Below are 15,327 nucleotides of genomic sequence, written 5' to 3'. Positions count from 1 at the left end.
CTGATCCCTGACTTACTGGATGGTGTAGATGGGAAGCATCTTAAATTTGACTCTGTTAATTTGGTAAGTTAGAGCCTTTTGAATGGTCTGCTCTCCAGAGCTGTTAAATCTCTTGTCATGTTAGGTTCATTTTCTGATTTGCCTTTAAAACATAAAGTTCTCTTACTGCACTGGATCTATTGTTGTTTCACAGTGGTTTCTTATAATTTGGATAAACTTAACTTATTTTGATATTGGATACTGGTTACCATACTCTGATCACCTGTGTAACACAAGCTGTACAATTTCCTGAGAGTTGCAGCACTAGGTGGACACATTTTGGTTGCAAAGGTATTTCTTACACTGTTTGATACATCTCTCTCTGCTTACTATAATTTTGGCTTGAAGTGAGAGAGACACTTTTTATCAGTTGCTGCTGTGGTTTGATGTACTTACGACATCTGCTCTGAGTTCAGCTGAAGCTGTAACTATTGGGTCTTCTATAGCTGTCTCCTAGAGTAGAGTTCTTTACTAGCTGCAGTACTTCTCTGTATGGATTCTTAGAAACTGATAATATTAACAGACTTGAACCCAAATCTGTTTCGATAAAACATGTTTTTAAAGTGTTAACGTTCCGAGAGTAAGTTGTGTGATCCCTCTCTGAGTTTGGAAAAGTGGACCCTGTTCTTGGGTATAGTATTTTCTTGGTAAGGTCACTGCTGACTCTAAACTTTGCTTTTCTTTAATCATACCAAGTATTTTTAAAACAAAAAAGGATTGTTTGCTGTGATATCCCATTAGAAGTGTGGCTCAGCTGTTTTTTGTTTTTTTTACTGTACCACCTTCCTCCTCTGGCTTTTTTCAGGATCACTGTTTCTAAGATGAATTATGCTGATTTTACTTGTCCTAGATACTTGACCCAGTACTTAGCTGTATTATGTCATGTATTCAAATGAGATCAATTTTCCAAAGTATCCCAAACGCTTTTTTTGTCTTATTTGGCCTATTACTTGAAACTTTGTTTACCTTGACGGTTTTGCCAACAGTTCTTTTCCTGATTAAAAGGCTCTTTAATAGCATTGATCCTGGAGTAGATAAAATATCAGATTCCTGGGGAATAAACAATACATGTTAAGGTTTATTATGCAATTCACGGTGGTATAATCAAGTTTTTCTGCATAGGCATACCATGGGAAAACTAGTAAAGATTATTAATGAAATCCCTGAAAACCATGGCTCGAGGTTGCTCGTACCTAAAGAGTCTTAAGTACACACAGGCTGATTTAGTAGTTTGACTTCATCAATGCCTTTGTAACGTTGAGACTCAATGCTTGAATTTTGTTTGTATTTAATCTGTATAAATTGTTTCTTCAGCTTAATAGAGCTGTCAAGCTGAGTGTGTTTTAGTGGTACTGGTACAGCTATTGGCTTGAAATAAACAGGTTTTACAAGAACAGGAATATAGAATCAGTAGATAGAAAGAATCCTAGTGAAATTTGTAGGCATTTGTCCTTTTCTTGTTTTTACTGGAGTGGTCTTAGGGAACTGGAGAAAAAAATCCAAATGTTTGTTGTTCTTGCTAAAATACACTTTAACTGTTTAATGAATTATGGAACGTTGAGCTTTGTTTGTAGAAGATGACCTGTTATTGTGATGTGTTGATCCCCATCTGGTTTCATAACAGGTGGTTATTTGGCAAGAATGGTGACCTCACTTTTAGTGAACACTTAATCTTTTGTATACCTCCTGTGGAGGTAATTATAAACATGTAGCAAGTGTAGCAATTGCATTGGTTGCTTGAATATAGCAAAATACAACTTTTTTTCTTTAAAAAAAGCTTTGTGCTAATGGTAGACTGAATTACTTATAAAGCTAGGAAAAACAAAGTGGTAGAAACTGAGGTTTGTAAGTTACTGGAAAACTTCCTTGTGACAGCTTGGAAGACAGGACAAGAATAATTTATGAATGTTTCTGCTGAATATAATTTCTCTCTATATATTAGGCTTTTATATGTATTAGACTCTTTTAATACAGAGGATGTTGGGCTGGTGGGGAAATAGAACTGTTAGTGCTTGAGTTGCTTAATGTGTATTGATTTTTAATAGGAAATATAATAGCATAAAATACTCTTTATATAAAAAAAACCCCACCAAACTAGGCATGTCGCAGACCAAGTGTATGAGCCTGGCAGGTCCATGTGCTGTTGCTCTACATTATCATTTCAGATGAAACGAATAATTTTTCCATTTAATTTGGATGCTGGATTTAAGGCTTTCTAATCCCTTTCTTCCCCTGGAAAGCAGTATGAAGTGAATTATTTTTTCTGCTGGCTGAATGCAGGTATTATCTTGGGTAAGTGTAGTAAAGCTATTTTAAATTAAGGAACTCAGATGGTACCCCTTAATCCACTGTTAATGTGGTTGCCTGATAGTTCTGTGGAGGTTTCTGTTCTAATCATCATAACTCCTCCATTACTGGAACAAGCGCTTTTAATAGGTTTTCTTTCCTGTGCTGTTCCATATTACAGAAAAATATGGAGAAATACACATATGTTGTAAATTTATAAAGTACTTTTAGTGTTTACATTTTGCATTTCTTTGTGCTTAATTGCATGTCTTCAGTGTTGTGTTCCTAATCTTTAATGTTGTGCATCTGTGTTAGTTTTCAACGGAGCCCTGGCTTTAGTTTTCTCACTTACTTTGGCTCCTTGGGCCATCAGAGTGGTAAAACACAAGGTATGTTTTACTGGGTATTTATGTGCCCATAAGAACAAGGTGATATTAATGGTGATGACCCTATAGGTAGTATGGGGAAGTAGAAACTGAGATCATGTAAGGAGAGCATTTAGAATAGTACCATTGAAATCATGGTGTAGGAAGCAGCCTTTTTCTTTTCAATCATTTATGTCAGTTTTTCTTTTCAATCATTTATGTCAGTTTTTCTTTTTATCTCCAGCATGGTTTATGAAACCTCTTAAAGATCAGGTAGATTAAATTTTTTAATACTTAACCAGATTTTAATGTTTTCAGTCTTTTAAGTGCAAATGAATCTTATTTCTATGCTGTGTCCTACATAAGACAGCACATTTTTAAGGTAGGGCGTAAGATCATAACACAGAGGTAGTACTTAGTAATGTTTGGAGTAAAACTGTATAAAAATACTGACTCATGCAGATTATTTGTTTACAAGGTTGCTATGCCACTGAAATAAAGCAATGCATTGTTCTTTACTACATCAATAGTTCATATACTGTTAGTGTAGGCATTTAAGTGGTATGGATACAAGTAACTTATTTGCAGGTAGCTTTGGGTTTGTTTTTGGTTTGGGTTTGTTTTGGGTTTGTTTTGGTTTGGGTTTGTTTTGTTTCCTCCCCCCCCCCGCCCCCCCCCCCCCCATGGTTCAGAGTTTACAATAATTTATTGTGGGCTCTTTTCATGGCACAGGTATTATATGGTGCACCTACAGTGTTCTAAGTTAATTTGAAGTTTTTTAGTAGTCAAAATTTGAAGATGCAGGAGACTTATTTTTTTGCAGCTTTTTAATTATTTTCACAAAGCATATAAAAACACATGGCAGATTTTTGCGTTGAAGTATGTACAGTGTTTTCAGAAGATAGAAAGTAGGATTCCAGAAGTTCTTGAGGTTCAAGTTGTTTTCTGTATAGTTTCTGCACTGATTGTTTGGGTTTTTTTTTTTCCTCAGTACTTGCACAGAAGACCTTTGCTTAGAAATACCATAAACTTAAATTAACCATTCAATATATTGCATTTAAATGATAAAATTAGACAGGTGAAGTTTCCACGTTCCCACCATCCTGTATGAACTTTCTGTGACTGTAATGATTAGTTTCTATTTATTTATTTTAAATTTTTGTGAGGCCAGAAAATGAAGCATAGCACTTGGGAAAACGTTCTCTCCTTTGGACTTTTTTTGATACAGCAACTAAAATGTTCCTTTTGTAGTGATTATTTACTGTGGTGAGAGCTAATAAAGTCTTCTGGAATTACACTACTAGGTGTTAAGGTTGCAATTTTTCCTATTATCTCAAGCTATTTTTAAGGCTCATTGTTAAAAATATAGCTAACTATCAAAATCCCATTTAGAATTCCCAGTATCTCTTAGAATGAGTGTATATTTTCTGGTTTACCTAGTGCCTTTAAAACGTATGTTTAGCGTGAAAGCAGTGTGTTAAGGAAACCACACAATCTGTTTTATATAGATCATAGTACTAAAAGTGACCTTGACTTCAAATGTAGATCCTTTAAAGAATCTACTCAGTTTTAAAAATATAGTTAAAACAGTGTGGAGTTATAATTTGGAATAGAAAAATGTTTTTTCAGTGCTTATGCAATGACTTCTTACCTCTCCTAAGTTGTGGTCTCACATGCAGGATGATTTGAAATAAGATTTTAGTTAAGTGTGTCAACTTTTTTTAAGAAGTTTTCTGGTGAAGACTTAGTTTTGTATTTAATCAGTAATACTACAGTGCAATTTTATTATATTGTTGCTTTAAAAATCTCGGTGTGAAAGCGCCTGATCACTTGTTCATTTTTTTTCATTAAAGGCTCCAAGATTTTTTTTGGGGAAAAAAAAAAAAATCTTTTAAACCCCTCAAATATCCTATATGCTGTTGCTTCTTTGATAAGCCTCAGTACAATTTTTTAGAGGTCTGCTTGACAGTGTTGTGACTTAAATCTCTGAAATAGCTCAGCATTAACCTGTTACTGCCGTAAGCTGCTTTTTTAAAGCCAAGATAAAATGATCTCCCTCCAAGCAACTCTGAACCAAAATAGGAAAGTTCACTGCTGTTATGAAAATATAAAGCTCACCAGAGCTATTTCAGTTTTACTGTTTTGAAGTAAATTTACATCTATTTGGCTTTTTCAGTTCTCAGAGGTAGTTTGTTTTCTGTTGAATCTGGTATTGGAATGTCTTGTCTTAAACTATCATTCTCAAGGTCTCTTTGAAACTTTTATCATAGTTGACACAGATTGTCATGCACTAAATAAAGCAACTTAAATGTGAAGGTAGTGTTTTGATGTCACTTGGCAGGTTTGTTCTTTGGAATAGTGTCTCATTAAGCTGCAGCTGTATTAGTTCAAGATGTTGCTGCTTTCCTCGGCCTATTTCTGCTTGCTTGGAGATCTTTTTTCCTCCTTTCCTTCCTGCACATCTTCTTACTGACCTGCTTGAGTAACTGATGTTCATTCAGTTCATCTGCTGCTTTAGTTGAAAATGTAAAAGACGCCTTTTTTTTTTTTTTTTTTGCTAGACTAGTTCATTTTGTGTGAAACGGAACATGGTGTCCTGAGTACATTGAGCTGCCTGAGCTGCAGCTGCAAAAAACCAGATGCGTTCATACTTGCCTGGATTTTTTTCAAGTATTTTTTTTTTTTTCCCTGTTTCCTTATTATTCATTTAGCATTACTGGCTATTGCTGTCATGTAGGTAACTTTAGGCAACTGAACTGCAACGTGAAATTTCATTGCAATATGAGGATTCGGATCTCCTTCCATGAAATGATAAAGCTGCCCTTATGGTAAAAGTAACCAGTTTGAGTGAATAAAACTCTCTTTAATAAACTGGGAAAAGTTAATGGACCAATAACTTCTAATTGCATGCCAAGGTAATACACGCAGCAGTTTGTGTGGCAAGTGTATTACATTTAGAAGGAGTTGCTGTAAGTGATGGTTTTGCAGATAAAGATAACTTACTTCAGTTTAAATATATTCAGCCTCCTCAGATATTTTAATGCTCCCAAAACATCTTTCTAAAGATACTAGTGAAAGATAAGTATACATATTTGAATAATTTTATTTTGTATATATTGAACAAAAGAGTATCAGAGGCTATGTAGTTTGGCATTAAATTATATAATGACAGTTAGACATGGCAGTTACTGCATTGAGGTCTTAGATCCCACAACCTTTTTCATTTAAAGTGAAAAAAGTGAGAGAGTCAACTTGAAATTACCTTTGATAATTGGCAAATCCAAATGTGAAGTCATTTCAGGGGAGTGAAGCTGAAATGGTTCAGGTAAGCTTTATATTTTTATAACAGCATGAAACCTTGACATGTTGATACAGGCAAAGTGCTAACGCTTTGCTGAACAGTGGTTGTAAGTGCATGTTTGTAGTACATATAAAATTACTTAGCTTGTTGAGAAATGACATAAAAAAGAAAAATCCAATTACTGTACAAACCAGGCTTTTTAAATGTAAAAGCTACTGTGTTTTTCAATGATGAGGAAGCTTAAAAAAAAAATGCCACCAACTTAACATACATTTATCATAACAAGTACGAGTTATTTGTAACAGTTGTTTGTTGCTAGGGAAGTTTGTCTTTGTACTTTGCCTGGCGTAATAGGTCCCTGCTTCAGTGTAGTGTTTGCATCCAAAATAATTAAAAGCAATCTCTGGGTTGTCATGCCTGTCTGTTCCATTAATCACATGATTAGCTTTCTTTTTGTCACGTCTACTTAATTTCCAGAAAAGTTGACTGGAATACGTGGTCTTGACTTACATTTTTAATTCAGAGCGAATCCTTGAACAAAACAAATGTGTATGCTCAGGGTATTTTTTTCTGGATACAATGCACAAGTAATGTGTGAGTGTATACAGGAAGTACTGTTCTTGGAATAGTCTTGCTCTGCTTTATACAAATCTTTATACAAAGATTTATACAAAAAGATTTATTTTTATTTATACAAAAGATTTATACAAAGATTTATACAAAGATTATACGATCTTTATACAAAGATCTTGCAACATAAAAGTAATCTAGTTGATAAAATTGACTTCTCGTTTTGACTTTGTGAAGTCCTTGCCTCCATGTGGGGCATCTCAACTGTTTACCTAGCAATTGCTGTAAGAATGCAATTAATCTACAATTTTTATAAGCTGAAATCTGAATTTTCACTTTTATTTTTCCACAAATTATTGGCTTGCTTATGAGTGAGAATTCCTGGTCATTTTATTATATAATAATAATATATATGATTTAGAGGTCATGTGTTGAAGAGTGTTGACCTGAATAGCGCAGCAGCAATAGTAGGCCTCTCAATATTTTCAAAGTTGTAAATGTACAACGGTTCAATGGTTGTAATGTCGCATTCATGCTTGTAAGGAAACTGGAAGTGTACAACCGATTAACTTTGCTATTCACTTCTGTGGCAGTAGGTATGGGTCAGCAGTTCATTTCAAGGAAGAAACGTGAAGGTCTCAATGAAAAAGTTGGTGTACATAAGTATTGGAAGTAAAGGGGGAGCCTGGAGATCAGGCAAATTTGTGGTGTGTTTGTGAGTAAAATCCTCTTAATAGCATTGGGGTGCTTTTGTCTTTCAGTGACCACTTTCATGTTCTCATTCTGCCTTTTCTTTATAGACAGCTGTTCAAAAGTGCTGTGAGTCTCTTGTCCTTTTTCAGCCACTGCTTGCAGTCAATAAATGCTTCTAATCCTGTAGTTTCTAGGAATAGTATAATTAAAGCAAAGCTCTGTTGTTGGTAATACTTAGTACTGGTACCATAAATGACTTAAATCCACATTCTTTTTAATTAAAACCTAATTATATTTACTCTGCTTCTCTCTACTTGAGAGAAAGCAATATCCTGTTGTTTGTTTTTGTCATTATTTAAATGATTATGAGTGAATAATGAAAACCTCAATATTGCATGCAGATCTTCTGATAACGATAGTGATGGGTAAAGATTTGATTTTAGCATGGAACAGTCCTTATTTTAAGAAAATCTGGGCTTGGGGAGGGAGAATAGGATTTGTATCTTCTTTCCAAGACAAATAAATGTAATTCTATCTACATTAATTGTTGATTTCTGCTAATAGGTACATTTTACTCCTGCGGATGTATTTTCTTGTTAAACTGAAAAATTTAAAAGAAGCAAAAATATTTCTAAAATTAAGTTTGAGATAAGCAGTCTTCTATACAGAGCTCAGACTGTTGTAAATTAGGAGTCTAAAGCATCTGGTGTTCAAATCTCCCAGATATGTAATGGTTTGTTAAATTGAGCTAAATGGCAGTAAGAGATTTGCTGCTGCCTAGGGAAAGTAAAGAGTGTTGAGAATAGTAAAGCTTTTAGCTTCTTGGTAAAACCCACTCCTCTCAACTGAGAGCATGGGCTTGAATGTTCTCTTCCCTATATTCCTTTGTAAATTGGCAAAAATGTCACTTTGGCGTAGATAAATTTTTGTTTTTAGGCATTCTTGATTTAACTGCTGAACCTATTTCCTCCCTTCCAGACAGATCTTTATTTTTCTTTGAACTTTTTCTCTCTCAGGAATAGTGAGGATTCCCCTTAGTACTTGTTATATTCTGCTTAGTATTAAGTGTTCAGTAGCAGAAAATTCCAGCTGATGGCTGAAACACTCTTGTTACTACCATCCATTGAGAAAAGGTGAAATGAACAAAAAACTTGTTTTTCTCTATGTCTGTCTAGTATATAACAAATTATAGATAACACACATATAACATAATCTAAATTTAGGGATTAAGAAAACAAATTTTTGTATGCAAAGAAATATGGGGGCTTAAATTAGAGGTGACTGGAGAATGTATTTTTGTGATAATACTGTCAAATTAAAGTTCAGTTATAAAACGGGTGTTTAGAACATTCAGTGTTTATGATATGTTGATGGCAATGTGTGAAATATGTCTGTTTTGAGAAAAGTAAAACCAGACTTCAGTTACAGGCATGCAAATGAGACATCCTGTGTTTCTGTTCCTCTCAAGTCTTTGTGCTTTATTCTTTGTGTCTTAATGTTAATTTTGGTGATTTTCTTGCAGTTTGCTTCTTAACCCTTGCACACTTGGAATTTTTAGAAGAATTCACAAAGTACTTTTATCACTAATCTAGAAGTTTGCTCAGTGATGTTTGTCTTCTGTGCTATCATATTGGTCTGATTATTTGGCAATGATCTCTGTAGGGTTTTGTATGCCTTGGTGATAGAGTTTCATTTGTATAACTGTCAGTAACACTTCACAACCTGACAGAGAACTCTTTGAAGTTCTTGGTAATCTTTTTTTGTTGATTGATGGGCTGGGTGAAGAGTTTGGGTCCAGAATGAATGAATGGCCATCAAACCCTCCTTCTCTTTTTCATTGCTGGGGAGATCACATCCTGGCTGCTATAGAAGAGTCTATAGCTTTCTTTTGTTCAGTGGTCTGTGGGCTAATTCTTAATGAGACTGTGTGTGCTACTTTTCCTCCTTTTAAGTTGAAAAACCTAGTTTGTATGCCGATTGTATTTGTATTGTTTGATTTCTGTGTTCTGTGAAATGGCTGTATTTCTTTGAGATGGTTTTGACTGCATTGGAAGGAGAGTGTGCTTAAGTGCAGGAATACAGAGAATGTACAATAGCTGATGGAATCTCAGGCTAAAAGGGAAAAAGTAAAAAGCTGTTGAAGTGTTTCTTCTAAAACATTCATAAGTTATGAGCAGTGCTTTAAAAATAACTAGTAAGATTATACAAGAAGCTTTCATAAATACATTGTAAATGCATAGGTTTTTCCCCAGTTTATAGCATAGTATTGATTGATTCTTTAGAATATACATGTCTACAAAGCCATATTAGATGCTCTGTTAATGCGTACTATAAAGTAATAAAATCAATGTAGGTTTGTACTTCACATTTGGTGTGAAGGAACAGTTGTGCTGTTCAATTTGATGTGTTAATTAAGGGGAGGGTTCAAGTTTCAGTGACCTGTATTTTCTGTTTATAGTCTTCCCATGTAAGAAGGTAAGGCATTCTTTGCAAGCTTCTCTAAGTGAGAGGTAATATATAAACACAAGTAACAAATTGATGTGGTTTTATTTCAGTACTCTATTTAGAATTGAGCTATGTTATTAAAGATGCTAAATACTGTGTGTTATACAACTCAGCCTTTTTTTCACATAACTTCTAAACACCTGTAATATTTTCTTAGTATCTGAGTTGATGTAATCTGCCAAAATAGTTCTCTTCATAGTTCTATAAGAATATCAGTTCTGTGTACCAGAAGTAATAGAATACTCTTCATGTTTAGATGAAGAAGATGACTTTGTCAATAAAAGAATTTCTCTGAAACCAAAGGAGAATGGGATGTCAGCAATCAATTGTCCAGGAACAGCTACAGTGAAAAAGGAAGATGTAAAACCACGAGCTAAAAGCAAACCATTATCTCCAGTGAAACAGACTCCCACCTCAGCACTTGATTACTTTGGGATAAGTAGCGTCCAGCGATCAGAAAAGAAACTGGTAGCAAGTAAAAGGAAAGAAGTGAGTACTGGTGATGTTGCTGTAGGCTGCTCATGTGTCTGATAGCAATGGCCAATTTAATGACTGCAAGGAGGTACTTAATTGCTTGTCCTGCTTAATGTTACTTTTTAATGACCACTCAAGTATAAGTTCTATTTTGATGATATGTGCAGGCGTATTAAGTCCTCAAATGCAAGTTTAGAGTTGCATTTCCGTGTTTGAGAAGATAGCACAAAGCTGAAAGTAATATTTTTCCCTATTGCTGCTTCTTAAGTGACTTAAGTATTTTTCTGAGATTAGTGAGTGGACAGGGTAGCTTACAGTTGGCAGTGGAGGGCAGAAGGTTGTTTTCTCAAGCTTTATGGCACATATATTCATGGAATAAAAAGGTACCAAATAAAGTATGGAGGAAATTAACAATGCACAATGTAGTTACTGATTTCTCTTTCAAGCAGGCCAACTGTAATAGCTTCAGAGATGTTCAGCATTGTTAGAAGAAATTAGGTATTTATATTATAGCTTGGTTTTGTTTTGAATAATAAAATCTCTTGAAAACAGCCTTGTGTAATAATGTTTAGGTTAGAGAGCTAGGAATAAAATGCTGCATGTCTCATTCCCAGTCCTTTTCTAGAAGTATACAGAATGAATCAGTATAGATTAAATTATTATAATTTACACAATATTGGGAAAACTGAACTGTTGGTCTCTTTTTTTCTTTTTGTTATTTTTCCTCTCTTAAATATAGCCTTCACAAAGCAGAGGCAGTACACTAAATGATGAGGCCATTGCTAGGCAACTGCAGCTTGAAGAAGACTCTGAGGTAAAAGCTCTCTAAATCTGCCGCTCTCTGTGAAGTTTGTTTAACTTAAAATTGTTTTTCATTAAGAAATTGATATGGACTTTCCATATGATATGTACTTATGAGTAAGTGTTATAAAATTCATCTGTATACTTAACTTGAGCACATATGTGTAAACGTAGTCACACAGTTATTTTTATGGGCATTAAGTTACATAATAACATTTAATCTGTCTTCTGTCTATTCAGACTTACCTGTGCAGACGATGAATTGATGTGTCTATAATAATGCTGCTTTTGACACAGAATTCACATTCTGTATCCTTCTTCCTTCCTTCACAGTCCCACCTTTCCCATTACTTGGAGTGAAAATTAAGCCTTTGCCATCCATGATTTGTTTCATTGGTCATCATTCTTGTAGTTAAGAAAAACTTTCCTGTTTGATTTAATGCTAATATGAGGAAAAGGTATGCTTGCCATACATATTTACTTGCTTTTGGGAAAAACAGTTTGTTTCCCATATGTTGATAATATTATCAGCATATTTTTATTAATATCCATAATATTACTGAGTATCACTTGAAATAAATATATCATACATGCAAAACTTAATCTCATTCTTGACAACCTCCCCCTCCCCCCCCAAGGTATAATGAATGTAGCTTTAATTAATTAGAATGTAAACATTGTGTCAGGAAAAATAAGGTGTTGCCTTTAATTTGAAATGAACATAGAATCACAGAATGGTTAGGGGTGGAAAGGACCTTAAGATTATCTGGTTCCAACCCCCCTGCCATAGACAGAGACGCCTCACACTAAACCATGTTGCCCAAGGCTCTGTCCAGCCTGGCCTTGAACACTGCCAGGGATGAAGCATTCACAACTTCCTTGGGCAACCCATTCCAGTGCCTCACCACCCTAACAGTAAAGAACTTCTTTCTTATATCTAACCTGAAGTTCCCCTGGTTATGCTTAAACCCATTACCCCTTTTCATTTCTGTAACAGTCTCATCTTCTATATGTATCATCAAATTAATATATTTTATTTCAGGTGTATCTCTGCCTCAGTCTGGTTTGCATTTGGTAGTTGCTGCCCTTCCCCTTTCTCACTGTACACAAGGAGGATAGATGCATTTCATCATTATAGGCACATAAAAATAATGCCTGTAAAAGTAATCTGTTTGATTGTCCTGAACCCAGGACTATCTTCTAGCACAGCACGTTGATCTTCAAAACAGTTATGAAAGGATTTTTGTTGTTGTTTTATTAAAACAGTAGTCAATATTTATTGGCATCAATATAAACTATTCAGCAATAGGAGAAGTTTTCCCTGAGGGCCAATGTTGGATAGGAAAGGTAACTTGATGATCACTGTAGACATAACATTTATTTTGTTAGGTGAAATACAAATGAAACTAACCTGGCTTTGTTTTTAACCAGTAATAACTTTCTCATATTCCATGTGCACTATTTGTTCTTACCGTTTTTTCTGTCAAAGATAGTCACTTGTGTAAGTAGAAATACTAAAAAGTAAAAGTGTACTTGTTTCCATAAAGTGAATGGAACTGGTGCCAAGAGCTGGGCCCAGGGCAGTAGCTGAATTCTCCAAAACTGCCAGAATTTTTTCATGAGTGTTGCTAGCAGTAAATAAGAATAAAACATTCATTATTGAGATATCAGAATTTTTAGCAGGCATTGTTTCTGCTTCCCTCTTGGGACTGCTTTTGGAAATTTTCTGAAGTCAGCAGGGTGCGTCTCAGTGCACGCTGGTTGTTGTCACATCCTGCCTTCAAGTTTTGATATTTTTCTTTTTTTAAATGAAAAGGACATACAACAGTAAAAAATGTGAAGGAACAGAAAACCTCTTTAAAAACAGATAATATAAGCTTATTAATGTTTCTAGTGCAACAAATCCAAACCGTACTTTTCTTGCTAGACTTCAGGCTCTTTTTGGGGAAATAAAGTAATTCTTCAGTGCCATTTTCAGAAATTTGCCTCTGTTAGGATGCACTTTTTCCAGCTATGTGCTGCCTCACTTTAGATGAAGTTTTTGTCTTTAACAGCAAATAGAGTTTTAAAAAATTGTAGTAGAATTAAAACTTGTCAGACATGAGCCTAAAAATATTTTTTTTTTTTTTTTTTTAAGCTGGAGAGGCAGCTTCATGAAGATGAAGAATTTGCCAGAACTTTGGCTATGTTGGATGAGACACCACAGAAGAAAAAGGTTCAATTCTTAATTCTTTTTAATCTTTATTTTTTAGAATTTGGATTACAGGGAATATTCTTATTTAGACGCCTAACCTTTGGGTTGAGGCTACTATGCAAATGCATTAAAAACGTTAAGAAAGCATTTATTTTCCATACTTTTCTCCTGGATTTTCCTCACTCAGTAAATAGTATCCTTCCTAATCAGACAACAGGCATTATTGTACCTTTGTGCTGTCTGCTTCTGTTGAAATGGCATTTTAATGCCAAGTTCTAATGGAGTGAAGTGTGTTGCTGAGGACATGTGCTTTAGATCCGCCATAGCTCTGTTGATTTAGAAGGACTAGGTTGAGTAAAATAAGTCAATGGCACAAGTTGAAGAGTGATAAAAGGAAGGAGAATACTCCGTTTGCTTTTAATGGGTGTAAACTGGAGCATAAGAGGTTCCATGTGAACATCAGGAAAAACTTCTTTACTGTGAGAGTGACAGAGCACTGGAACAGGTTGCCCGGGGGGTTGTGGAGTCTCCTACATTGGAGATATTCAAGGCCCGGCTGGACAAGTTCCTGTGTGATGTACTCTAGGTTACCCTGCTCTTGCAGGGAGGTCGTACTAGATGATCTTTTGAGGTCCCTTCCAACCCTTGGGATTCTGTGATTCTGTGAAAGGTGGAATCTTGAGAGTTTTGAGACTAACCCCAGTGGTGGGAGTCTTCCGAGTTCTCGTAGCTTGTGGTGTAAGGCACAGTAAGATATTTGCTGGGTTGTACCTCAAGGCTCTTAGAATTTAGGATTGCTAATATGAATTTAGAAAGTATTAGTACTTCTATGGTAATCAGTAACCAGTTAGGATTCAAATTTATTGTAACCTGGAAGTCTGTCTGGTCTTTGACTTAAGGAATTTCTGTGCATGGCTGAGTTCAGAATTTGCTTATCTGCCTGCCTTTGATAGAGATTGTATTCTGACTTGTCCTAGGGCTTAGCTTTGTTAGATGTCATTCAGTCTGTTGTACTTAACAGTAGGAAAACTCGGGGATCTGGACTTAATAGTATCTTGGGACATGCATCTCTGACTTTGGCATTGTGTGTTTATTTAGGCTCGGAAAGATTCAAGAGGAGAACAAACAGTGTTGAGCATCAAGAGCAGTCCTAATGTGAAAGAAAAATATAAGCAATCAGAAAGAGGTAGGATGCGGAATATAGAAAATATTTCACCAATTTATAATATTAACTACATATATTCTTATATATGTGCTCTCCTGCCTCTGCCTCTTTTCAAGTGAAAGCAACAACCTCAATGGGTGAAGCAGAAAATTACGCTGTGAAGCGTAATTCAGAAGGCTCTCATTTATCCCCACAGTCATCTGATGGTAGAACAGCAAGAGAGTTGACAGATAAGACCTTGCCTTTGAAACCTAGCTCCAGGCTTGCGTCTCTGAAACAAAAAGAAGAGATGGCTGAAAAGGAAAGAGGTGCTCAAAGTTTAATATCAAAAGAAAAAACTGCTTCTAGGAAAGAAGAAAAGACAACACCAAAGAAGGAGAAAATTTCTCCCAAGAAGGCTGAGGTAGGAGCTGTCAAAGTGAATTCAGATGCCAGGAAATGTCAGCATTTTTTTGCAGGAAAATACTTTTCATTTATTACTGTTTATGTGTTACTGATGTAAGTTGGTACTTTGATTCTTCTGGGCAGTTTTTAAGAATATGAATTCTGGTAAGCTTTAAGTTCCTAACAATTGTAAAACTACATGAAAAAGCTGGAAAAGTGTTGCATGTTAATAAATTAAAAACAAGTCTTAGATCTTTTTCCTTAGGTGCATAAAAATGTCTTAAACTGTGACGCTTGAGTTTGTTTTGTTGGTTTTAAATATGTGATATGTGTAGTCATTTTTTTTTTTTTGTTTCCTGGCCAAGTCTGTAAGTCCTGAGGACTCTGAAAAGAAACGAATCAATTACCAAGCCTACCGAAGCTTCCTTAATCGTGAGGGTCCAAGAGCGCTGGGTTCCAAAGAAATACCCCAGGTAAGTTTGGCTACACCAGAATTCTGTATGTTGAACTGGAGTGGAACATAGACTTACTGTTAGAAGTGGTCTTACAA

General features: G+C 35.2%; 1 protein-coding gene across 3 annotated transcripts in view; it reads left to right on the top strand.

Annotated features, from left to right (window-relative positions):
* RFC1 (replication factor C subunit 1) overlaps positions 1-15,327 on the top strand; it is a 38,450-nt gene that overhangs the window by 11,675 nt on the left and 11,448 nt on the right. For 2 of the 3 annotated variants that reach the window (XM_080639040.1, XM_080639039.1), the window contains 6 exons: positions 10,016-10,248; positions 10,973-11,047; positions 13,172-13,249; positions 14,327-14,414; positions 14,510-14,796; positions 15,143-15,250. In XM_080639040.1, coding sequence (XP_080495166.1) covers positions 10,016-10,248; positions 10,973-11,047; positions 13,172-13,249; positions 14,327-14,414; positions 14,510-14,796; positions 15,143-15,250 — 869 coding nt within the window. Of the gene's footprint in view, positions 1-2,219; positions 2,332-10,015; positions 10,249-10,972; positions 11,048-13,171; positions 13,250-14,326; positions 14,415-14,509; positions 14,797-15,142; positions 15,251-15,327 lie in introns of those variants that run through there. The other variant, XM_080639041.1, reaches the window with a different exon arrangement.

The sequence above is a fragment of the Psittacula echo genome (assembly GCF_963264785.1).
Source record: "Psittacula echo genome assembly, chromosome: 1".
Lineage (NCBI taxonomy): Eukaryota > Metazoa > Chordata > Aves > Psittaciformes > Psittacidae > Psittacula > Psittacula echo.
The sequence above is the reverse complement of the archived record's forward strand: the minus strand, read 5'-3'. Positions and strand labels throughout refer to the sequence as shown.